This window comes from Lampetra planeri, chromosome 58 (genome assembly GCF_965212315.1).
Source record: "Lampetra planeri chromosome 58, kcLamPlan1.2.h2, whole genome shotgun sequence".
NCBI lineage: Eukaryota > Metazoa > Chordata > Hyperoartia > Petromyzontiformes > Petromyzontidae > Lampetra > Lampetra planeri.
The window spans coordinates 1,248,914-1,274,882 of record NC_136164.1 but is presented as its reverse complement, the minus strand read 5'-3'; the positions used below and the strand labels follow the sequence as shown (position 1 = coordinate 1,274,882).

Sequence of the window (25,969 nt, the reverse complement as noted above, 5' to 3'; positions counted from 1 at the left end):
ACAGAGCTTGGGTGGGATTTGGCACCTGTTCACCTCGTGGCTGCTGCTGCCCTTCCTGCCCGTCTGTGGATCCTCCACCTCCTGGAGTTTCTGAGTCGTCTTCTCTCGCTCTCTCTTTCCCTGAGAGTGAGCTGAGGCACGTCGTTACAAGTCGAGATCATTGCTCGTACTCGACGGATTACAATCTGTAACGCTCGTAACGCACGTTCTGTCAGTCACACGGACACATTAAAACAATGCACTTGACTATGAAAACAATGGCATCATACGATAGTCACCCATTGCTCCGATGAACATTTTCACGGGACTGACGTAATGCATCATAGTCATTTTATGAACAACTCAGTTTGCTCAATTTGTTATCCCAGAATATTTTGTCACAACAAGAAAAAAATTAGCAACGAGAGCCACGATATAACGGTATTTTGAAAAAACAGTGTTGTTTGCGACTCAAACAATGTTGTTTAAGACTAGGCTATAAATAAAGTTGTCTCTGGTCTGGACCAATCAGATTAAAAGACAATGCACATACTGTCAGAGCATGTTTTTTTTGTTTGCATGCTCACCACAAGTTTACGTGGTTAATGCAGCCATGATTTCTTGCAAAGGTTTCAGTTTGGTGTTTTAACATGTTAACACCTGTTTTATTGCCATTAAAGGGAAAACTCCAGTATCATTATTTAATACTGGCAAAGGAGGTATCATGATGAAACGTACGATTCAATTATAGTCGCCCCTATGTTGTACACGATTGTGCAGTATCTCCAGCGTATGTGAAGTGTAGTGAAACAGCTTCCGTGGTGGACACGGCTTGGGAGCACGGGATTTCCAAAGCGCTAGGAATTATTTGGATCGTTAACGATCATGTAAAGGCCGTTCGTCAAAATTTTAAACTTACATTGTGAGATAATGTTTTGCTGAATCGCACGTGGAGCTGGGGAGATCCCCGTTCTTCCACGTGATGGCTACGAGCGTCACGATTTTGACCCGCACGATCTCGCCAGCATCTACTGTGCGCAAGACGCTTAAATAACTAAACTAAACTTTTTATTTTTATTTTACCAGGTAAGACCCCACTGAGCAATGTAGCTCTTGTTCTAAAAGCGACCTGGCTATCACAAATGATAGCTCAATGAAGTGTGGCTTATGACGTGGAAGTTTATAGCAGCCAAATACTCTAAACGCGTGATGTTAATTATAAATGTGGAGGGGAAAACTGGAGGACCCGGAGTAAAATCCACACCTACGACGGGGAGAACATGCAAACTCCAAATATATACGGCAGATGTTCGGGTTGGGATTAAACCCACGACCTCCTGTATACCAGACGATGTAGTTACCTGTTTTTGTTGCTTATATTTACTTAATTACGTGGCGTGGCGTCCAATAGCTAACGTAAACAGATGCCCCATACACGTCTGGCAATTCACCAGCATTGGTTCCAGCAAGCCTGACTCTGCTGATGAAACACTGGATGTCGAAACCGATCCAGAGTTTTATTTCGAGTTGAACGAAATCTGCCAAAATACGCACTCACGAAATGGCGGTGTGGCATAGTTGGATGTGTACAAGAAACGTATTTTCCCGCGGAGGGACAGATGTGACTAGGTGTTCATCCCAGCACAAAGAGAGCACTAAAGCGCTACAGCAGGGCACCATCAGTCTCAATGTCACAGCATGTTGACATCAATAGACTGTGGTCCGGGATTATGGACCACATTTGAAATACGACCGCAAAGTTACTAATTTGCGGTTTATACGCAAAGCAATAATCGCGCCACTCCCCCCGACTGAGAAAGTTTGGCAAGACCCTAGTGGAGAAAAAAATATCACGAGACTCAATGAGGCTATCCTGGTTAAACAAACAGAATAATCCATAATACAGGGGGGGGGGTTGGGTTAGATCGCGTAAATATATAAGCATTACTTATTGGCTGTGTCAGATGGTGGCGGGTTTCACGACACATTTATATATTTACGTGATCTAACCCCCCCAAAAAAACCTGTATTATGAATGATATTGGTCGCGAAACCCTACGTTGAGCAGAATAATGATCAGCATTAGGCGGGAGCTTAACCCTCGTCACACAGTTACAGACAAATGCCAACAAAGTCGAGTTGACCAAAAAAGAAACAATGTTTGCACGTGCATCGTCTTCTTCTCGTCGTCGTCATGTTCTCCTGTCCAACCCCTACTGCATTTTCCCAACATTCTGCACAGGCCACTGCTTCTGGCGTTGATATTGCTAAATCTTGAGAAGTGCATTGTGGGTGCTGCACGGTATGTCAGGAGATGATCCATTGTCTGCTTCTCCCGACAAGCCCATTGGTCGGTTGTGTAGAAGCCCCTCGCCCTTGATTTCATGAAAGTTGCATCTTGCTGAAACCCACTCTCTTCAGTCTGTTTAGGCTCCGCCATGCAATCCATTTGGAATAGGAGCCAGATGCGAGCTCCTCACTCGGGGGGGGGGGATTCCTAACCATCTCCATTCAGCAGCTTTGTCGCTTGGTTTTCCCCATTTTTTTTTGCCAGAGGAAAGTTCTGGCCGATTCCGGTGATGTGGGCAGTGATGCAGTGGAGCGCGCGTGCGTGCGTGCGAGAGAGTTGCAGAGTGGGAAGCGACAGTGTAGTGGTTAGCACACACCTCAAACGAAGCTGGTCGACATGAGATTGACTCCCACTCACTGACTTTGTCTTATGTTGACTCAGCCTTAACATGGGTAACCTTCAACCTATAGGATGGGTATAAACTGAGCAATCATTGGAAGGACGTTATTAACCAGGTAAAGTCTTAACTGAATGCGATGTTTTCATCCTACCTGCCGATGTCAGCCGTTATTTCGACTCTCTGTGTCTCTCTCTCTATGCCTCTCTCATGCTCACATGTCCGTTGCTTTGCACTTTCTTGCCTTTGGATTGCACTCTCATGCTCACATGTCTTTTGGATTGCATTCTCATACTCACAGGCCCTTTGGATCACACCCGTTGGGTTGCACTCCCTCGTCGAGGAGGCCGCTCTCCTCCTTCTTTTCTACAGTTACATGCTAATTTCTCACATTGACATCATGCTAATCTTTCACATTTACATAGCCAATTCAGTGCTCTCTAATTTCTGAAGTTAACATCATGCTAATCTCTCAAATTAACATAGCCACTTCCGTGCCCTCGTCTAGGAGCCCGCTTTCCTTCTTTTCTCCAGTTACATGCTAATTTTTCACATTAACATCACTAGCCCCGGTCACTTCTTTATGACCCTGAGGCTACACTCATTTTAAACCTCTTAAAACAGTCTGCCTCAGCAGCAGACCATGCTTTCCCACCTGATGACGGACGCTTGTGTTGCGCCCGAAACGTCGTGATTTATTTTATTTGATACCTACGTGACTTTACCGAAAGAACCAAAGAGTATGGGTAACCTGAAGCTATGTGTGAACATCAGCACTGGGGAGACAAAGGCGGCAAGGCGTGGTGCTGGCCACCCCACCCCATCGTGGGCCGTTGTCGGCCTTCACATAGGTGCTCGCTAACAACACTTGCTGCAACAGTCTGTTGATGCGATACGAGTGTATCTTTGTGTTAAACAAAAGCATTTAATGCTTTTATTTCGATGAATCATATTACACAGACGATAGGGGTGTCGTAAAGGAAGTCTGAGAAATTGCGGCCAATAAAACAAAAACAAAACAAGCGAGGGTCGTTTTTAGGAGGCATAAACCCACGGAATATGTGTATACTGCGTGTGTCTGCAGCCGTGCGTGTTGCATTTGTATACGTGGGCATCAAGACGGTTGAACGTGTAGAGTTAAGTGTGTGCACGTTTCGGCCACCCTGTATTGCATTCATCACAATAGCATAGAGGATGGCAAGTATCCAAGACTGGGTTTGTCACACTCTGATGTGATGTGCGTGCGTTTGCCTACAACCACATCACCTGGAACGCACCCGATTGTGCTGGAAGAAGCGACCGCCATGCATAACAGGTGCTTTAGGTTTCTGTGGGGGCGGGGGGTAACATCAACCGACCAGCACTGAGCACTGAGAGGCGGTAGTGAAATATGGCCAAGTGAGGCCCACAACCCTCAGGGGCGTGAGGAGGGAGTCCCTAAGTGCAGCAGCGTCTTTGATACGAAGGCTGCACGAGTACGCGGTTACATCGCTAACTATTTTACTATTTTGTATTTTACCAAGGCCCCAATGAGCTATGTAGCTCGTTTTGTCAGAAGGTGCCCCGGCCATCACAAATTATTTGCCCAAACGAAGCGGCTTATCCGGTGCAAATGTATAGCAGCCAAATACTCTGAACGCGTGTTGTTGAGTTTAAATGTTCGAGGGAAAATAAACTCTGAGGACCAGGTAAAAAATCCACACGACCACGGGGAGAACACATTGAGCGGGATTTTCTGAATTCAGTAGGGTATTAATGTCGTGTACTTTGATGTGGATATGTGTCTGCATAACACTACATCTGATGTCGATCACGAATATGTAGTGAGTTCCAGGGAGACTGACGACGGAGTCGAGGCACACTCTTTTATTAATTCAAGGACAGATACAATAGCTGAAGGGGTAACGGCCCCTTCACCTGTACTAGCTGGGAAACTACCCCTAGTACTAATTCCCCTGTCCTGTTCCCAGTCCTCCTCTAATAGGCTACGGGAGGCTGTCTGATAAGGCCCTGGTAAGCACAGATCCCGGCACCCAGCTAAGCCGGCCTTGCCCTTACAAGAGCAGAGGTCCGGAAGCTCTTGGGCCGCGCCGCTGGCTTACCCAGCTCGGCCCTGACAAGGGCAGCGAGACAGGGGAGTCCCAGGACCTATTCTGCCGGTCTTCAGACTTCACTGGTAAGCTTCTTCTAAAACTGGCCACGAGCTCTCTGGCTCCCCGCCTTTTATAGGGATCCCCTCGGAGGGGCGGGGTTATGGGGGATCACAGAGCCCCCATGGCCCCCAGTGGTTAACGAATGCGGACCAGGGTGTAGACACCCGTGTGTGTGGGTGAGACACCCTTGTGTTTCCCGTCTGCCTTTTCTCCCCGTAATAACCCCTACAAATACAAAGACAGACGCTTGATGAGGTGGTTCGGGCACCTGGTAAGGGGCTGTCCATAAATGACGTCAAGCGATTTTGGACGATTTTTGACCCCCCCCCCCCCTCGTCACACGGTGTCACAAAAAGTCAGACTCCCCCTCAAATATGACGTCAAAAAGCTCTGCCCCCCTCCGCCCCCTAAACCATATTTCCATTTTGAAAATAAAACATGCTTCAAATCGCTTTAAACTATTGTCATTGTAGTGCGTATTGAATGTGGCGCTGCACTCTGATGTTGTAGGAGAAAACATGTATTTAATTCAGTAGAACGTGTTGTCTATATTTATTCAAACTTACGTATTTTGACGTGATATTCACATTTCAAAAACCCTCCCCCCCTCGTCACACATCGTCACAAATGTCTGACCCCCCCCCCCCCCCCCCAGGTGCGTAACGCCATTTATGGACGGCCCCTAAGGATGCCCCCCGGTAGACTCCCCCTGGAACTCTACCGGGCAGCAGCACGTCCCACTGGGCGATGACCCCGGGGCGGGCCTAGGACACGCTGCTGGCGGGACTACGTCGTTCGCCTGCCCTGGGATCGCCTGGGAATTTCCCAGCAAGAGCTAGAGTCTGTGTATAGTAGTATAGTATATGGTGTAGTGTCTAGTAGTATAGTTTATACTGGTAGGAACGAATTGAACCAGCCTACAATAGATTATATCGTCCGTCCGTCCGTCCGATGTCCGATTAGGTGTAGCAACATCGCCCCCTACTGCAAACACTTGGCAGGACCCTACAAAAACCTTTAGACTCAGTGAGGCTTTCCTGGCTAAACAAGTGTAACATTCCCTTATAATTCCCTGAGATAGTTTTTAATCAAAACATTTAAATTAAAAATTAGCTCACAGCGGCCTAAAGCCTACAGCTAGGCCTAAAGCCTAGATCTAGGCCTCAAAATCTCCCTTCATATCGTACCCCCTGGGTGCACGACAGCTGTTGCCAGATGGGGTCAAAAACACTGGGTCAAAAGTTCAACTTTTTAAATATATAATAAATACGTATTACACATTCTTTGGGTCTTTCGGTAAAGTCACGTAGATTGGTTCAAAGAAAATTGCAAAAAATAACAAAAAACTACGACGTTTCGATCACAACACAAGCATCCTGATGACGAACGTCCTAATGACGAAGACTCAAATAATATAAATTTCTGCAGTCACGAAAACTTTAAGTCAAGACATAATTGATTACAATTAATAACCTGACTGCTCATGGAAAAAAAAATCACGCGCATTTCCACAGTAAATCTTTAGCGGAGTGAAGACAAGTGAAACTATTTTTCACCAACATACACACCGTAATGCATTTAATATATGTATAATGCGAGCGTAAATGGGGTTGTTGCTGGGCTCTGGCCCAATCACACGGCCCGGGGGGTATTGGGGGACGGAGCCTGGTCTGCGGGGCGTGTGGGAGGGGCCACCGTTCACCTCGGCTCCAATGGGAGGCGAGGTGAATGGGGGCGGAGCCAGCAGGACAGTATGGCAAGGCCGGATCTGACGATCCGGAAGGGGAGGAGTCAAGGCCACGTGGGGGGAGAGCATATAAGTGGGAGCCCAGAAGAGATCGGGGGAGTTGGGGAAGTTAAGAGGCTGAGCCACGTTGGGTGGTGAGAGGAGATCCGCGCCATCGGCCACGTGGCTGAAGGACCTCAGCACGCCGTCGGCCAGCGGTGTGCGGAGTGCGGGAGTGGAGGAGCTAACGGAGGAGCGTGCGCGGCACGCGAGAGGAGACGCTGGTCCCTTATCAGGACCAGTGGGGTGTGAGGAAGAGTGGTGGAGCTGACGAGGGAGCGCGTGCGGGGCGCGCGCGAGACGACGCTGGTCTGCGGAGGAGACCAGCGGGGTGCGGAGAAAGAACCTAAATAAAAGACCAAAGGAGACCAGTAGTGCCTGACGGAGTCTTTTATTACATATGAGCACACTCACATACAGATGTAGTGGCATAGGGCTGGCTGCTGGCAGAAAAGGGGATCTGCGGCGTACGGCAGTCCTGACGTCAGCAGGCCAGGATATACACGAGAGGGGAATCTAGAAGAAAGGTCACAGAAGGGGCCCACCAAGAACCAGCTAGTAGGTTCCAGAAAGGGGGCGTGGCCAGGGGCGGAGCAAGGCCACGCTGACAGTGTAAGAGGGCCCCATGTGAGGGACCTCGGGGCTGTTGTTGGAGTGGGATCCCCGTCGTGCTGCTGAAGTCCATTGTCGCCGTTCTTCTCGTCGTGTTCACCATTCTTCTCATCGTCTTCACCATTCTTCACGTCATCGTCTCCATTTCTACCATCTCGGGGCGCCAATAGTCAGGCAGCCTACAAACTGTCCCAGCTGAGTAGCGTCGCCGATAATAGAAAGACTAAATATTAAGTGTGTTAATGCCGATGGTGCTCATTAATAAAGTGCCTGCAAGTCTTATCGTCTCTGAGTTAGTCACTACACATGCAATAATGCGTTTAATACATACGCAGTCACACACATACCGAATGTATTAATGCATCCACAAAAAAACCCTCTATTGCTTTAAAAGACTATTGGGCCAAGTGCTGTTAGCGAGGGCCTATAAAGGTCAGCACGTAACATGAGAGGGTGGGTGGTCAACACCACGCACGACAACCTTTGTCTTACTAGTGGCGATGTTCACACACCGCACCAAATACTAATTTGAGTCTGAGTCGACCTAGGGGAGGCCCAGGACCCTTTCAGATCATCGTCACTGGTGTTGACCATGAGCGGAAATCAAACTCGGGTCACTGGGTTCGTAGCGCAGCGTGCTAACCGCTACACTACCCTTCTCCAATAAAATATACACACTCAGACACACGTATTGTATCGTATTTATACATGCGCATCATCACACATACATAAACACATACCGTAATGCATGTAAACCATGCGCACTGAACATTATCTCACCTAACTCTGGGCACGTTTGTGCCAGGATAGGTGCACTTTAAAGCCATGAGTGTATTAAGGCTCGTAGGCGGCCGGGTAGTCACAGGACAGACTCGGGTGTTATGGGTTTAACTGATCGTGTCGGCTGGCTGACAAGTTACACCACCTGCACATCCCACAGCGCTAATTCACACGAAACAAAAACAAACATCCCCGTGTAGCCTTAACAGACTGTTGGGGAAAGTGCTGCGAGCGAGCACCTATGAAGGCCGGAACGGTAGACGAGGGGGTGAGTGACCAGCACCACGCCCGACTGCCTTTGTCTCTCTCGTGGCGATGTTTAATACATACCGCACCAGGTACTCATTTGAGGCTGAGTCAACCTTGGGGAGGCCCGGTACCGGTTATAATAATCGTCACTGGTGTTGGACGTGAGCGGTAATCAAACTCGGGTCGCCGGGTTCATAACGCAGCGTGGTAACCACTACACTACCGCTCCCCGCACTCAACTTTCCCTCTCGTCCCAAGGGCGGCAACCTGCGGTTCGAGTGGCTCTTTGGACTTCCCCCTTTGTGACTTTTTTGGCTGCCCCCTTTGCGGGCAGCTATTTAAAAAAAAATGAACATAATTCAACGTCAAAATTATTTATTAAATATTGCAGGGAATTGGTCACTATGGATTGTCTTGGTGATGGCAAAATGTACAACAGTCGAACTGCACTATTGAAGAAGAACTAAGGAGGGGGAGGGGACATCTAAATAGACACGGTTTATTTCATCACTTATTTTGTTAAAGTGAGAATGTGTTGTCATCTGCTGTATACCCGCTGCTGTTTGTGTACAGGTATATCTCGTATCTCTCTTACATACGCTAAAACGTATTTTAATAATAATTCCACTTATATAGAGCTTGTCATCAAGGATCTCAACGCGCTGTACAGGATACAGTGACATCAGACATTCAGCATAAAAAAACTATTATATTGTAAATACATTTTAAAAATCAATTTACGAAATTAACTGAAAGTTTAGTAATCGGAAGCGTCAAAATATACAATTTTAAAATGTTTACAGAATCAGAGATCCCTGATATCTCGCGGAAGATCGTTCCATAGCCCGGAGATACACGGGAACAATATCCGGTCACCCATAGACGAAAGCCTCGAACTGAGAATGCAGAAAGAAGAGATGCATCCCCAGATCTTAGGGACCTCGAGGGGAACATATGGGTGCAGCATGTCAATGATGTAGGCTGGGGCAAGATGGTTTACCGCTTTTTTAAGTTAACAATAGGATTATAAACTGTATCCTATGTTATTTCCAGCACCTACCCCACACGGAAACACACAGATCCACAGTTTCGTCTTTAACAGGCAATGTGGGGCAAGGGCTGTACGCGAGCATTTATTGAGGCCAGAACGGCAGCATACTATTGGGGTGAGTGGCCAAACCCAAGCCCGGCCGCCTTTGTCTCCCCAATGCTGATGTTTTGCGCACGTGACCAGGTACTCATTTCGGACTGAGAAAACTTAGGAGACGCCCGGGTCCGATTCTGATTTCATTCACCACTGATGTTGGCTGTGGACAAGAACCGAGCTCGGATGTCCAGATCCGTATCGCAGTGCGCTAACCACCACGCCATCGCCCACCACTTTCTCTTTACCGAACGCAAAGACAAAGATCCCCCGTATAGCCTTAACAGACTGTTGGGGCCAGTGCTGTAAACGAGCGCCTATTAAGGCCGGCACGGCACGCGAAAGGGTGGGTGGCCAACACCACGCCCGGCCGCCTTTGTCTCCCCATTGGCGATGTTTTACACATTGCACCAGGTACTCATTTGAGGTTGAGTCGACCTAGGGGAGGCCCAGGACCGATTCAAATAATCGTCACTGGCGTTGGCCATGAGCGTCAATCGAACTCGGGTCGCCGGGTCCACAGCGCAGCGTAGCGCTAACCGTTGCACTGCCGTTCCACACACACACGCGCGCGCGGTAACAACACACGCGCGCACACACACACGCGCGCGCGTTCACACGGAGTTCGCGTTCTTGCACACACACACCTCACCTGTTCTCCGCGTTCCTCGTATAATTGGGAGGCAATTAAGCGCGACTAACGGCTGAGGCTGAAGCCATTATGGGCCCGCATATTGAATCTTAAGCGCGCGAATTAGCCGCTGTTAAAGGGCGCTCTGGGGCTAATTAATAATCGCTAGAATTGGCCTAAGCCGGCCCCATTCTCAATGAGCCTCATTGAGCGCGGGATTTCCGTGGAGCTCGGAACGGGGATCAAGGCGGGGGATAATTCTCGCTCTCACGGCCTGAGGGGGTGAGGGAGAGGATCAGTCGTGCCCCCCCTCAAAACGGGGGGAGATAGAGGGGCCTTCACGGGGACTGCGAGAGGCGCCAAAAGTCGCCCTCCCCTACGTCTCGCTTCACAGTTTTCACTGGCGCCGAAGTGGCGCAGCAAGAGCGGCGGGTTCGTGCGTGGCTGGAACCGTCGCCCCGCTCCCCACACCCGAATGTGCACAATGAGAAGAAGAGAAACAAAAAAAGGACTTGCAGGTTATTACTGGATTGGAATTGACAAAATGAAACAAATATCGCCCCCCCCGCCGCCGTACAAGGCACGCGATATTCCTACCACGAGACCCACTGCAGTTTTCACCCCGTACCGCACAGGGATAGCTGCCGTGAGCGGGTTCCCTAGGCTAAAACAAAGACTGCGCTCTGAGACGTTTTATTACTCCCGTATATTTATGTTCTGATTGTTTTAATCCAAAGTTGTTTTTGATACTGCAATGGCAGTGGTGCGACACACAAATAACAAAAACCATCAACACATTCGTGAATGACACTAACATGCGTACAACATGAAAGGGCGCCACGGTGGCTCGGAGATGTTAACTACCTCGCCTGGTATGCAGGAGGTCGTCGGTTCAATCCCGACCATGACGCCTGCTGCTGTATATTTGGAGTTTGCGCATCTCTCCCCCCGTGGTTGCATGAATTTTTATCCGGGTCTTCCGGTTTTTCCCTCCACATTTATAAACAACATCACGTGTTTAGAGTATTTGACTGCCCCTATAAATGTCCACGTGGTAAGCCACTTCGTTGAGCTATTATTTGTGGCCAGGTCGCTTCTGAAATAGAGCTCTACAGCTCAGTGGGCATTACATGGTAAAATAAAAAATAGTTTAGTTTGTATCTCCAAACAGGTGGAATCATCCTCATTTGTGCTCTTTCGCCACCCCATTATGGCTACGTTCAGCGAGTGTAAGAAGTGCACCCATCTCTACGTGAACCACCAACGCTCGCTATCAAATCTCCAGATTGCAGACCGATAAATTGCAGTGTTTTCTTCTTTCCATCTCAGTGTAAGTCCACGCGTCTCCACGTGCAATCCCATGTTTCCTTTCATTTCAAATGCGATAGTACGAGAACACATGCGGTGATGTGGCCCGTCAGTGAGGATTCTGGTGGTTGAGATCATGTGGGTGAATAATGTGTGCAGGATGGAGCTGAAGGAGGGCACGTGACCAAGAAATATATCAAATTAAGCTTGACAAGTCATCGGATTCCTCCAGTATAAATATTTTGATTCTAAAGACGGGCATGGGAGTGGCACCCCAGAGGTCGGCGACTAAGGCGAAGACCTCAAGCCACGTGGTGCTGGTGGTGCTGCTGGTGGTGGTGCTGGTGTTGCTGTGGTAGTGCAGGTGGTGCTGGTGGTGCAGGTGCGGTTGTGTTGGTAGTGTTGGTGGTTCTGGTGGTGCTGGGAGTGCCCGCTGTGTTAGTGATGGTAGTGCTGGTGGTGCTTATAGTAGTGGTAGTGCTGGTAGTTCTGGCAGTGCTGGTGGTGCTGCTGATAGTGCTGGATGTGCTGGTACTGCTGTAATGTGAAGATATATCCGGCTCAATGACGTATCACAACTCGTCATGATGATTGGCTCTGCCGGTCCTGGTTTATAGCCAATGGGGGGAAGCCTAGGGGCGTGGCCCTGACGTAATGGAAAGGTGACAGCTGTAAGTAGGGGATTGGTTCTACTGGCTTTGGCCACAGCCAATGGGAACATGAGTCAGGGGCGTGGTCCCGGCAGCTTACGAGGGGGCCTGGAATATTCCATGGAGGCTAACCAGGATTGGGGGAAACGTACCACGTGACCCGGGTATTAAATAGGGGTGGAGACGAACGACACGTGGTCAGAATGGGAACGAACAGAGGAAGGGGGCCACGCGGGAGGGGGGCTCCGGGTTGCCACGTAGCAGTGTGTCTCTCTATCTGTCCCTCTCACGCTGCCTGTCAGCAGCGTGAAGGAAAGCTGTATACAAGTTGAATAAAAGACGGATTCCAGAAGTCGCCTCAACGAGCTTTATTACACTGCTAGTGGTGCTGGTAGTGCTGTTGGTACTGGTGGTGGTGATAGTGGTAGTGCTGGTGGTGCTGGCTATGATGGTGGTTCCGAGACTACTGGGGCGGGTTGTGATTGCGTCGCTTATCACGACGAGCTCGCGTCGCCATCAAGGAGACTCTGCTCGTGGACGAACCGCTCACCCATGACCCCAATTTTACTCCGCCACGGGAAAAAAAGAAAAATCTAGAGCGGTGTTGCGGGCCCCTCTAGCTGTGTGATTGCGCGAAAACAAAGATCGACAAACCTCACCCTTTCACCGCCCCCCTCCCTCCGCGCTCCAGTGCGAGACCAAACAAGTTAATAAGTAAAATCAACGCGGTGGGGTTTTTTGGCATCGTTACCAGACGCCCTGCCAACACGTGGCGCTGGCACGCAAGCGAGAACGACGCAGCAGCAACTCCGTAGCTGTTTCTGTGCATCTCACCTCTGTCCCCCCCCCACAGCCTCCTTTGTCTCTCCTCTCTCCGCACTCCGCAATCGCTTTGCATGCCCGCACACACGCGTGCAGGCACAAACGCTGGTTCTTCGGGAGGGGTATTGCATCTATCTAAGTGGGGAGCTGAAGTTTGTATTGGTTTAACGCGCTGCGCTGACAAACCCGGGGACCTGAGTTTAATTTCCGTTCATGGCCAACACCGGTGATGATTAGCTGTACCGGTCCTGGGCCTTCCCCTAGGGTCGACTCTACGAGTACCTGGTGCGGTGTGTAAATCACGCCGCTGGGGGAGTAAAGGCGGCCGGGCGTGGTGCTGGCCACCCACCCCCTCGTGTGCCGTTCCGGCCTTCATAGGTGTATATTGAAGGCTATACGGGGGATATTTGACTTTGTATTTATCTCAGCACTTCGGCTTCTCGGCCACGGCATACATCAGTGGCGAGAGATGTAGGAAACAGTCATGCACACACTCACCCAGTCCGTCGCCCTGCCACTTCAACAAACCGTGGTGAAGTATGGTTAAACCCCAACAGAAGAACGATTCCTGATTGTGTCACAATATTATTATCATCATTATATAACGCACATATGCAGGTAGAGTGGAACCTTTCTACGTATATTTTTACAACTGGGACAAAGATAATGTACAAAGTTCCATAGTGAATTGAACGATAATAGTTACATTGAAGGTGATGAACTAGTAAACTCCAGAAACTAGTGCAGTCCACGATTACCCTCGAACCGTATTGGACCCCCGACCGCAGCAAACATGTAAGTGCGAGTAACAGCATAACTCCTGGTGCCGATCTGTAATGACCAACGTTTGTGTAGTATGATCAAACAACTCCGGTGACTAACCCGGTGCGGGGAAGGCCTTTATCGAGCAGTGGATGTAGCGACTAATGGGGATGATCATTGTTATTGTTTTAACGTCTCCCGTTTCGAACTCGTCCAGCTCCTGACTCAGATCTCTCAACGCCTCGCTCTCCCTCTCTCGCTCTCCGAAGAGCAAATCGCGCGGAATGCGCCGGATTTCGTTAGCTGCTGAGTGCAAAGCCGGATCGAGCACGGGGTAGTGCTTCCAATAGGCGACCACCAGGCACAAGCAGGTTGGCATAGATTACAGTTAGTGGCGCAACTCTGGTTGAGGGTATGTGGCAGCGTCATGCGACGCATCGGGGACCAGTCGGCCAAAAGGGAGCCCCGAATCAACAGATAAACGAGTGGCAAAATGTTAATAAAAAATATTCATAAAAGAACATTACCTGCAGTCTATCATGGACCAAGCCCGACTAACGCATTTGGCCATTGCATCAACAGAGCAGCAGAAAGTTGCGCGATCCACCCCCTTTGGGGAAATCCTAGAGCGTTTGGGCCGGTATGAAAGCAAGACGCACGATAACTTAATTGTGAGTATAGTACTCTGAAATATTGTTATTAATACTGTCACTGTGAGACGGTCTTCCTCTAAACCCAATACACGGTGCAACTAAAGTAATATATATATATAGTTATAACCTACATAATATTGTATACGAGTTAAAATACATCCATAGCTATTTCAGTTAAAGTTCGCCCGGAGGAAGGAGGGGGCCCACAGTCGGATCTTGCATAGGCCCCCCGTTCTAATAGGAAGCTGCGCCCCTGAGTGCAGTATAGCTACGTTATTGCGTCTAGAGGGCATTCATTTACTGTGCTTCAATGTCGCCAACTTTACGTTTCCCGGCCTTCACCTGCCCACCCTGACCAGCGTGGTGAAGTACGGTCATTAATCCCCATGCCTGACACGGTGCGCGGAGGTCTTCATCCGGTAGTGAATTGTATAACTCAACATTTTATCTCAACGTTATTCCTCTGCAACATTTCATGCCTATAGACCGGTGGTCCTTAACCTGTTGCCCACGTGCCCCCAGGGGGTGCATCAAACCTATGTAACATTACATATGAAAAAAAATACAATTGAGAACTAAAGGGGTGCAAGACTGCAGTAAAGGTTAAGAACCACTGCTCTAAACTATCTTCCAATTTCAGATAATATCCATTGTATCTCCCTCACACCTCTCTCCCTCGCTCCCTCCCTCCCGCTCACCTTTCCTACTCGATTGCCTCCACCCTCCCCTCACACCCTTGAGCAGCCGATTAAAGGTGCTGAAACTTCACAAATTAGCGTCACTAACAATGCCGCTCGCTTTCCGTCAAGTGGCGAGAGGGAGAGCGGAATCGAGTTAAGCGCGAAGGGGAAGAGGTCGTGGAGTGGATCCGCCATACGGTGAATGAGCGGAGCCTTGATTTAAACCTGTGGGTTTCGGTAAGCCAATAATCCGACAGGCGAACAGGTGCGATCGGGCGAATGCACGACTAAGCGAGTGAGTTCACTCACAAGGTTGGTGGGTTGCAGAGTTAGTTTCCGCCTGTGCCAGTTTGCTGGTGATTGAATCGCTGTATGAGTTCGCTGAATGCGCATTAGCTCTGAACTGTTATTCCATCACCCAGAGAAAGTCTCGAGGGAGTGTCAAGACTTTTTGTTCAGGAAGATCGTGCATTCAGATGTTTGGCAGGCAATTTTGTGTACGTAGCTTTGGTAAACTAATACGATACATTTCTCGAGTAAATGCCTGAATTTCTGAAGAAATTAGTGACGAGTTAGTAGCACCAAACGCCGTTAGTGAACGAGTCATTTGTGAATTGGTTGTTATTTTGTATAAAAAAACGGGCTCATAGCCCTTGAGTGATTATCTGTGAGCGTGTTTGTGAATGTAGTGAATTGGTGTGTGGTAAAGTAAGCCGTGAGTGGATTGGTAGTTAGTGAATTAGTTAAGATAGTGAGTGGAGTGCGTGTGGTGGGACTTCGGTCGAGAATTCATGCACGAGTAAAATAGTGAACCGTGGCTGATGTTTACGTTTAGGAAGTTATTGAGATCGCGAATTAAAGTGTTCATGTACGAGTGAGCCGCGTGGCTTTAAGGGTTAATGGGGGGAAACCATCGATTGAGTTGGCGTGCGAATTAGCGAGTGAATAGCCGAGGTTATCCACAGTCGTTTAATGATTTAGCAGAGAGTGTGTCGATAAACTGCTATAAACCACTTGGACAGGGGTTAATGGTTATTAAGCCTGTTTAGTGAGTTAGTGTATTAGTGTCAGTGAACAGGCGAGTTAATGAGTAAGAAGAGAACACACTAAAATGCGAGTGTAAGCTGGTGAGTGGGTTGGTTAAGCTTTAATTTTGGCAATATTAATTCGCCAATTTTACGTTTCATCAAACAATAAGCTATATTGCTTGTGAGATAGCTCCCGTTCATTTATAAGATACGCATTTTCTACAATTGAGAAAGTTTGAGTTATAGTCATTGTAAGTTGACATTAGCAATGCCGTGAGTGTTTGGTGTGATACTGAATGAGTGTTTGCCATACTTATTTCATTTGTGTTTGACTGACTGCATTGTCAAGTGAAGTTCACACATAGCAACTTTCAATACACAAAATATATACCGCTCCTTCTCCAACAACAATAATAATAATTAAAAACATCACAATATTAACGGTACAACTAGACGCAAAGCAACACGTGTGTCAGTTTAAAATTGTACTTTAGAAAAATAATCTCAACTTGTTCACGATTTTAAATCGTTGAAATCGTAAAAAAATAAAACTGTTGTAGTGACACGGGTAGAGAAACGGCGAGAAGGCCCTTGGCCAAGATGCTCAAATGGTGCAGACTGAAGCTGCGGGGCGAATCCGGCCCCGGGGTCAGGCGCAGGAGAGACCGCCTTGTCTGCAAGGACGGACACTGCAACATGGAGCTGGGGAACCTCGCGGCCGGCGGCCGGCCCCGCTTTGCCCTCCTCGTGGACTATTGGACCACCATGGTAGAGCTGCGGTGGCGCTATAAGACCGCGGCATTCCTGCTCGCCTTCCTCGGCAGCTGGTTCCTCTTCGGGCTCATCTGGTTCGCCATCTGTCGCCTGCACGGGGACCTGCCCGGGTCGCAGCCGCCTCAAGGCCATGTCCCCTGCGTGGTGAACGTCCACGGGCTCACCACCGCATTCCTCTTCTCGCTCGAGACGCAGGTGATGGCTAAACGCGCAGGCCACACTGCAGATGACCACTCCATGATGCACAGGTCATGGTAATAATAATAATGCCATTACAATAATGCAATTGATCCAGGAACGTGTTTATGACCATTCGTCGCTTGACCCCCCCGCCTCTTGCATCTATCACGAACCAGGTCACCATCGGCTACGGCTACCGTTATGTGACCGAGCGGTGCCCCGAGGCAGTCGCGCTCCTCGTCCTGCAGTCCCTCTCGGGCGTCGTCATCAACGCGTTCATGTGCGGTGCCGTCATGGCCAAGATCGCCGCCCCCAAGCGCCGCGGCAAGACGGTGGCGTTCAGCGACCGCGCCGTGGTGTGCGCGCGGAGCGAGCGCCTCTGCCTCGTCATCCGGGTGGCGAACGTGCGCAGGAGCCTGCTCATCGGCTCGCACGTCTACGGCAAGCTGCTGCGGACCACGCCGACCCAGGCTGGCGAGACGCTCATCATGGAGCAGAGGAACGTGAGCTTCTCCGTGGACGCGGGCGCAGGCGACGCGCTCTTCTTCATTGCGCCGCTCGCCATCTACCACGTGATGGACGAGTCCAGCCCGCTCTTCGGGCTGTCCCGATCGGATCTGAGTGGAGGGGACACCTTCGAGCTCGTCGTGTTTCTAGACGGGACCGTGGAGGCGACGGGCGGCTCGTGCCAGGTCCGATTCCATCCTTCCCCCTGCACCCCCGGCCCTCCTCTCTTCACTCAACATGACAGTCTAATGGATGGGGATGGTGCAGTGGGGGGAGTTGCCGAGGGGGGGGGGGGTGGTGGAGACTGTGGCATGGGTAGCGTAGGCAAGAACATTTTCGAATGTGTGACGAGATACCAGGGATGCAAGCAACTATGGGGGGAGGAGGGGGCGGAAGCGTTATGCAACGTGGAGGTTGCCCAGTCGGCCATGAAGTGGGCGCCGAATCGACAGATAAACAAGTAAATCAACATGAAGAAAATGTACACGTAAAAAAATAAAATTGCCAAAAATTTACGATAAATGCCTAAAAAACATTTTTACGAATGAAAAATCATTTCAGAAGAATACCTCGCGTAAAATCGAGTAGCGCTATTGTTGGTGTTTGTTTTCTGAACACCAGGACTCTATGCTAACTACTGTACATGCGCATGAAAGCAAGACGCACGACAACGTAATTGCGTGTAGTACCTTTACATCTTTATTATTAATACTCTCACTGTGAGACTGTCTTCCTATCAACCCACTAAACGGTGCAACTAAAATAATATATATCTTGATTTGAAGCTTTCGTGGCTGCAGGAATCCATACTCTTTGGTTCTTTCGGTAAAGTCACGTAGTTGTTTTATTTCTAACTACGTGACTTTACCGAAAGAACCAAAGAGTATAATATATATAGTTATAGCCTACATATTATTGTATACGGGTGAAACACCATCCGTAGCTATATCAGTAAAAGTGAGTCGGGAGAAAGGATGGGGGCCCGCAGTCGGATCTTGCATAGTGCCACGTTGTAATAGGAAGCGGCGCCCCTTATGGGGAACATCAGCACAAACACGAATGCACAATATGAAACAAATGCCTTCCTCACACCGCGTTGGCTCGAGGCGCGAACACGTCGCCTCTCTCTCTGTATCGTGGCCTGAATCACCTGGAAAGGACAGGGACCAGTGGCCTTGATGTGTGTGTGTATGTTAAACTTCTTTTGCAACGTACGTAGCCAACCGTGCTAATCAGAGGTGCGCGAGGGCTGCCGTACACACAACAAAACTGTTAGAACCACTGGGTCAGCCGACCATCTAAGTCGGAGCAATATCTGAATCGGTCCCAAGGCATCAACCCTTAACCACACCGGCATTGACCAGCGTGGTGAAGTATGGTCAAACTCCCCCCCCCGACGACCACTCGCACGGCGTTGGGGGGAGGAGGTCGTTGTCCAGTGTGCGGATTGACCCCAGGGTCGTGCGCGTAGATGCGGGCGTGCGGGCACGGGCGCCACGCGGTGCGTCTTGACTCATCGTGGTGCACTTGCGATGTTGCCGCCAACCGCGCGGTAGTCTCGCCATCCACGCACTCGCCATCGCTACCAGAAAAGCTCCACGGTCGTGTGGGGGGGGTGGCTCAGCCCCGGGGAAAACCGCCTGAGGAGTTGCGAGGCTTCGCAGGAAAAGAGCCGCCGCTGCTTCTCTGCTCGTGTCGCGTATGGCTCTGAAGGAGCGAGCGTCGCATCTGCTGCTATAATAATTTACATTTGTCAGACAAATTTCATCCAAGGATCCCAATGCACCTCGTGCATGGAAAGCAGTAAATAAAAGAGAGCCAGCAGCGTAAACAACCAAATCTATGGGGGAAAGGTCATTTTAAAGAGCTGAGTTTTCAAGGAACATTTAAATAACTCAAAAGATTCTGATCGTCTTATCATATTATCAGAGGCAACGCGTTCCATAGTCTTGAAGCTGCACTGGCAAAATCTCGATCACCCCAGGAATTGAACCTTGACCTCGAAACACTAAGACGAAAGAGATCAGAAGATCTCAAGGACCTCATTGGTGGTGTATATAAATGTGATCAGTTCCTGTCAGTAATGTGGGGCTAACCCATTGACAGCTTTGTAGGTCAATAGCAGGGACCTTATAATCAATTCGATATTTGATTGGTAGCCAATCCAAGGACAATTGAACGAGTGTGATGTGCTCATGAAATGGGGTTTGCGTAAGCGTTATATAGCCGCTGCCTGCTGGGTATTCCCCGGTCACGCACGACTCATCCGCTCTGTGTGTGTGGGCTCGCTCTCTCCCAGGTGCGCACCTCCTACCTGCCAGACGAGATCCTCTGGGGCCACCGCTTCCTGCCGATCGTATCGACCTCCAAAGACGGCAAGCACAGGGTCGACTTTGGCAACTTCAACAAGTCGATGGAGGTGGACACGCCGCACTGTGCGACGTGCATGCAAGGAGACCAGAGCGACGACAAGGTGGACGTTGAAAATGTGGGAGAGGGACTGGATAACCCAGCGTTTGATGTGACTTCCGTGGTGGACGAGACGAAGATGTGAAGGATCATCTTCATCAGCAGCAGCAGCAGCAGCAGCAGCAGCAGCAACAAATGCAACATTTTCAGCAGCAACAAAATGATCATCAACAACAGTAACAAAAAAATACAAATCAACAGTACCACAAGCGTCATCATCATTAGATGTAGCAGTAATAGCTGCAGCAGCAATGTATGGATAATCATCATCAACAGCAACAGAATCACCATCAACATCAACAGTGACAAAACAATACTAATCAGCAGTACCATAAACATGATAATTAGATGTAGCACTCATATCTGCAGCATTAGCAAAAGCATCATCGTCAGTATGTTTGTGTTATCATTCAGGTCGTGGACTCTCCCTGCTCAAATGCGATTTTAAGTGGTTGGTCATCAATAGTAGCCCTAAACCAGTGGTGGGTATTCCACATTCATATGGCAGGGGTCATTATCGACTTAATGTGCACCATTGATACCTCTCCATGGAGCCGTGCTTCTCATTTTATGGTCCTGGGAGGAGCGATGGGTTACGTTGACTCCTACCAGGGGATTCAACTCGCAAGCTTCCGACTCCCAAGCAGATCATAGTGAGCACAAAGACACGCCATGGGTGTCTCATCCTTATCGTGATCTCCATCAGAACCACAATGTGTCTATCTGAATAAGGGCGCCACGGTGGCGAAAAAGGCGCCATGGTGACTAGGAGATGTTAACTACCTCACCTGATATACGGGATGCGTGGGTTCGATCCCGACCCTGGCACCTGTATATGTGGAGCTGTGCATCTTCTCCCCGTGGTCGCGTGGAATTCTCTCTCCCGCCCTCTGGTCTTTCCCTCCACATTTAGAATCAATGTGCGTTTAGAGTATTTGGCTACTGCTATACATTTCCACGTGAAAAGACACTTAATTGACATATGCTTTGTGATAGCTAGTTCGCTTCTGAAAAAAGAGCTACATCGCTCAGTGAGCCTTACCTAGTAAAATAAAAAATAAAAACTACTTTAGTTTAAGCAGTTCGTTAGATGCCGGTTGGAAATTGCGGGAACCAACCGCTAGAAATTATTGACACGCGCCCAGCCATCAGGCTCGCACAGGGATGGGGTACAGATCCCAGGGGACTCCCAAAGGGCATCTCCGAGAGTGCACACCCATCTGGAATTCTATCTTGATCCGAGCGGAGCGCTTCAATTCACCCCGCACCTCCTCCTCTCCCCATCGCTCGGCTACTGACATTGCCCCTCGCCCCCACCAGCCCCCCTCTACAAACATGGCGCCTCTCCCCCATTCTTAATCCTGCTGCAACACCACTGCCAAAACCTCAGCCAGGATAATATTCAAATCCCCCTCCTCCAGAAGCACCTCCTATTAGCACGGTTAGCTACGTACGGTGCGAAAGAAGTACAACGTACATGCATACTATACGGTGATTTCATCTAATTATTATTACCGTCCTCTGTGAATCTACTGCTTTATTACGGGCTCTCCTTTAGCGTCGTGTCGGTTTTCGTATTTGTTTTGACCTTACTTCGCCACGCTGGGGAGTGCGGGTTTTGAAGAGTCGGGCGCACGACATACTCAGGTATCACTTGCCACTGACGTTCGCCAATGGGTTCGTAGTGCAGTGTTTCGCACACACTGCCGTACCACATCCATCCAGTGTTAGGGATCACGATACCAGGTCACGGTAGTCACAGTACGCATAGGTTAGAATATTATACAATCCACGTGTGGGAGTGCGTGTGCCACACGAGATTAAAGCTTCATTCAATGAGAACAATGTGAATGTATATACGGACACTCAGGAGAGCGATGTCGCGGCTCAGTGACGTCACTATGAAGTTCATTTTTTGTCACGTATTCTATGGTTCCTCTAGTCTTGCTTCGAAATAGGAACCACGTCTAACGGAGAGGGCCCTTGCCTATTGATATTTAACAGTTCACTCACATTGGTTCAAGCAAGACCAATTCTGCTCGTGAGATACTGCATGTCTAAATCAGCCCAGAGCTTGCGTAAAATCAATGCTACTGAAATGATGGCCTCCCAAAAGCCAGTGGTACTGATGGGGTGTGGAAACACTTTTTTCTCACGTGGAGGGACAGGCGTGCGACGGAGGTGTGTCATCTGCTTGTTAATTCTGTGACTACGGTTTAATGTCGGCACAGAAACGGCGCTAAAGTGTTACAGCAGCACCCTTTACATAAATAACAATACTTCACATATTAATAAGGTGCAGCGTGTACAGCATTATTTGGCATGTGTCGTGACGAGTACTGCAAGATCCGACCATGTCCGCCCAGTACTCGCTAAGCTGCTTTTGCTGCCCGGTTGCTGAACGAATACATTATAAGGTTGCACTCATTATACACAACGTGCTTGCCACAAATTAAGCACAATACCTTCCTGATCTCGGTAAGGAGTGTAAACCATTATGTGAGTTGTGGTCATTCTCGCAGTGGCTTTTGGCTCGCCATTGAACAATGACGGTCACCGCATCACGCGTTTTCAGATGTGCTTTTGTGGCCGCCTTGAACACTCTTCCTTCCGATTTTAGGAAGCCACTGGAACTATGCACCTTTAAATCTATATTGAAAACTAATTTCTTTATAACTGTTTTGGTGTTCAGTTTAATACCCTCCCCCACACCTCTGATTAGCACGGTTGACTACGTGCAGAGCGAAATAAGTTCAACATACTTGCATGTGTAGTGAGTCATTCAGAGACACTCTTTAGGAGGCAACAACATTTATTGTATACTTAGGCAACACCGTTACACACGGGACTAAATACACCTATCTCTCACTCTTGTTACACACAGGGATAGAATACACCTATCTTTCTCGCATACGGGATAACTATAATCGGGTCATAGCAGCCAACGCGCTGTCTGACCCACAATGTCGAAGACAGAGACAGAGGCGAAGACATAGCACTTGAGTTCCACTTCACCTGCAGACAGCCCCGATATTCGATCGGAGCTTTCCTTTCATCCTCATCGGTGCGGCCTGGCTCTACCCTCGACCGCGCCTACCTGTAGAATGTTCCCAAAGGTTCCAAGCCACCTTACACCTGTTCCCTCTCTGGCTCCGCCCTTAACCCTTGCCCCTTTTGGGAACTCTCGAGACGTTTTCCCACCACTCTTCCCGTGTCCCCTCGTTCACCTTTGGCCACATCCCTCGCCCCGGCCCATCACGTGCTTAACTTGGTGCCGGGGTGACTCGTCCTCACATACCCCCTACTGCCAGCCGCTCCAAGCACACTCTCCAAGCGACTGGCTCTGCGCAACCACCTGCGGCACTGGCGGAGGCTGCCATCCCCTACTCTGTCGGTAGGACTCATCTAAAATCCTTCTGCTCGCACCCAGTACTATGCCCTTAGTGGCCCACTTTGTGGTACTGCATGGTGTGTTATCCTCTGTGCCCGTTTCTACGGCACTTGGCGCTACAGACCGTAGTGACCCATTTAACATCACTACACATACATATTAATAGCGCATTCGTGTATCTATAAGAGCCGTTTGTCGTTTGAATCGCGTTTTGATTTGTTCCACGGGATGTACCCAACAATGTCACTGCAGTCCACACATTATTTTGATGATCCATGTGCCTTTGGAGCCATTCATGCGCTAAGTTGCATGGTGTAAGCCTATCAAATCCTGTTTCCTCCCACATATGCAGTTACTCACTAATAGATTGGGCCAAGCATCCCAATATAGGACAACAAAGCTTGGACAATTGTTTATCAGCGGTTCTGGCTTCCTCCCCAGCCTGTTTTTGATATCCCGCATCTCCGTGACAAAAACACCACACAGCGATACAAAACCCCTACAGCAGAAATTTGAGACGCGATTTGCACGGACGATGCAGTAGTGAAGATATATATCTGGGACCTTTTGGCCAGTATCCAAATGATGAAAAATAAGAGTAGGTTTAACCCTTTCTGGCAAAAACAGGAGGTGTTAAGATGTTAAAACACCAAATAGATATCTTGATTTGAAGCTTTCGTGACTGCAAGAATTCATACTCTTTGGTTCTTTCGGTAAAGTCACGTAGGTAGAAAAATAAAATGAAAAATAATCTCGCTCATTAACACAACTGACGTGCTTGCGTGCGGGGATGGAATTCCTTTCCAGCTCAGACCCCGCTTGCTTGCCCTTCGCCACATATATAACGTCTTGTTGTAACATTTCTCTCGCTTTGTTTCTTTCTGGTTCAGCAGTGCCACTGCTGGATTATTTTTTCTGCCTGAGGACGACCGCTTGTGTTGCGATCGAAACGTCGTGATATATTTTTTTTTTTTTTACCTACGTGACTTTACCGAAAGAACCAAAGAGTACAAAATAGATACATGTTTCAAGACATCACGTCTGCATTAACCACACGTACCTGTGTCAATACATGCAAACAAACATACTCTGATAATATATGCATTGTCTTTGAAACTGATTGGCCTACACCAGAGGCAGCCTTCTTTATTGCCTATTTGGCAAAACCCTATTATTATTTTTCATCAGTAAAGATGCAATTATCACGAACTATATTTTCGATATAAAATCTGTTTCCATATAGCAGAAAAAGCGATTGCGATGTCGTCGGCAATACCTGATGCACGTGGTGAGCATGACGTAACCCCGTTAGGCCACGTGTCCCCGGGAAGCGATATTTAACGGTGTGGGAGTGGTGACACCTCAGTGATGTCACAGGGGCGCTTTAGAGACGAGGCATCGCAGCCTTGTAGCATCCCGCCCAGCCACCCAGCCCCAATAATCATGTCCAGGTGATGCGAGCCGTTGAGATTTTGCACCATCTTTTTCCCGTGTTCTGTTAAAAAACAATAACAGGTACGGCTATTTTAGTACACACAATACGACAGAAAGGTACAAGAACACCACCACCTTCTCCAACCATTATATAAACGCAGTGGTAACTCCTGCAATCTCTCATTTACTTGATACAGCTGTCGTGGCTGTGACGGTACCACCTGAAGACGGAAGCTTGTGTTGCCTCCGAAACGTCGTGATTTTTATTTTTATTTTATTTTACTTTTTAATGTTTTTACCTACGTGACTTTACCGAAAAAACCTAAGAATATGAATCATTGCAGTCACGAAAGCTTCAAATCTAGAAAGAACAATGGGCTTGCATAATGTGCATGCAGAATGTATGTTGATTCCCATATAAATAACCCCACCGGCAATGGATACCCATTGTCATTTATATGCATTCAGAAATCCCCCCCCCACACACACATCGCTCAAGAAGTGCTCACAAGTGATGCCATCACATCTACCCCTCTATTTAAGGAACAAAACAGGAGGATTTCTCTACAAATCTGGCTGTCGCCTGATGAAGCTAGATGTAATTACTGGTGAAACATTGTACTCAGATTATAAATGTTGTAGCTTTGCTCTCCAGAACACAGGTGGGCTGTACTAGTAACGAATTGGCATGTTCTGTTTATGTGGCACACCTTACTAATTGGCTGTGTCAGGTGGTGGCGGGTTTCACGGCACATTTGTATATCTACCTAATCTAACCCAAAAAACCTGGAGCCAATTCTTACTCAATGAAAGTTAGCACTGAATGCATTGGCAGAGACGCTAATTGTATTTAGCACGCAGGCTTTCGTGATCAATATTATTCATTAAAAAAGTTATTTTGGGTTAGATATTTATTTTTGCACACGTATTTCACTGCAGCTACACGTTAATGAATGCACAATACTCTCCTGTACTTTCCATTAAATAAATTGATATCTTATCTGAAAATAAAAACGAATGTCTCATCTGTATCAACTTTCAAATCACTGTTGTGTATGCACAATATTAAACACAGACTAAACAATATGATCCACCTATAGCTTCATATATATGTAGAATATGACTTCTGGACACCCCGGTTGTTATAGAATCACACGGAGACTAGATTCTTATTCAGGGCTACTCGCCGTTTATTCACTCCTCTTCCTCCATTCCACTCGCACTCCTTCTCTCTCTCCACACCTCCACCCGTGGCGGGCACTCGCTATCCCCCGTCCCTTTCTCCTTCCT

General features: G+C 48.5%; 1 protein-coding gene across 1 annotated transcript; it reads left to right on the top strand.

The window, feature by feature from the left end:
- The first annotated feature begins 14,971 nt into the window (after positions 1-14,971).
- Positions 14,972-25,710, top strand: KCNJ1 (potassium inwardly rectifying channel subfamily J member 1). The gene is made up of 3 exons (XM_078618538.1): positions 14,972-16,893; positions 17,055-17,570; positions 19,685-25,710. The coding sequence occupies exons 1-3, from the start codon at positions 16,525-16,527 to the stop codon at positions 19,937-19,939; spliced, it is 1,140 nt and encodes a 379-aa protein (XP_078474664.1). The 5' UTR covers positions 14,972-16,524; the 3' UTR covers positions 19,940-25,710.
- The last annotated feature ends 259 nt before the right edge of the window (positions 25,711-25,969 follow it).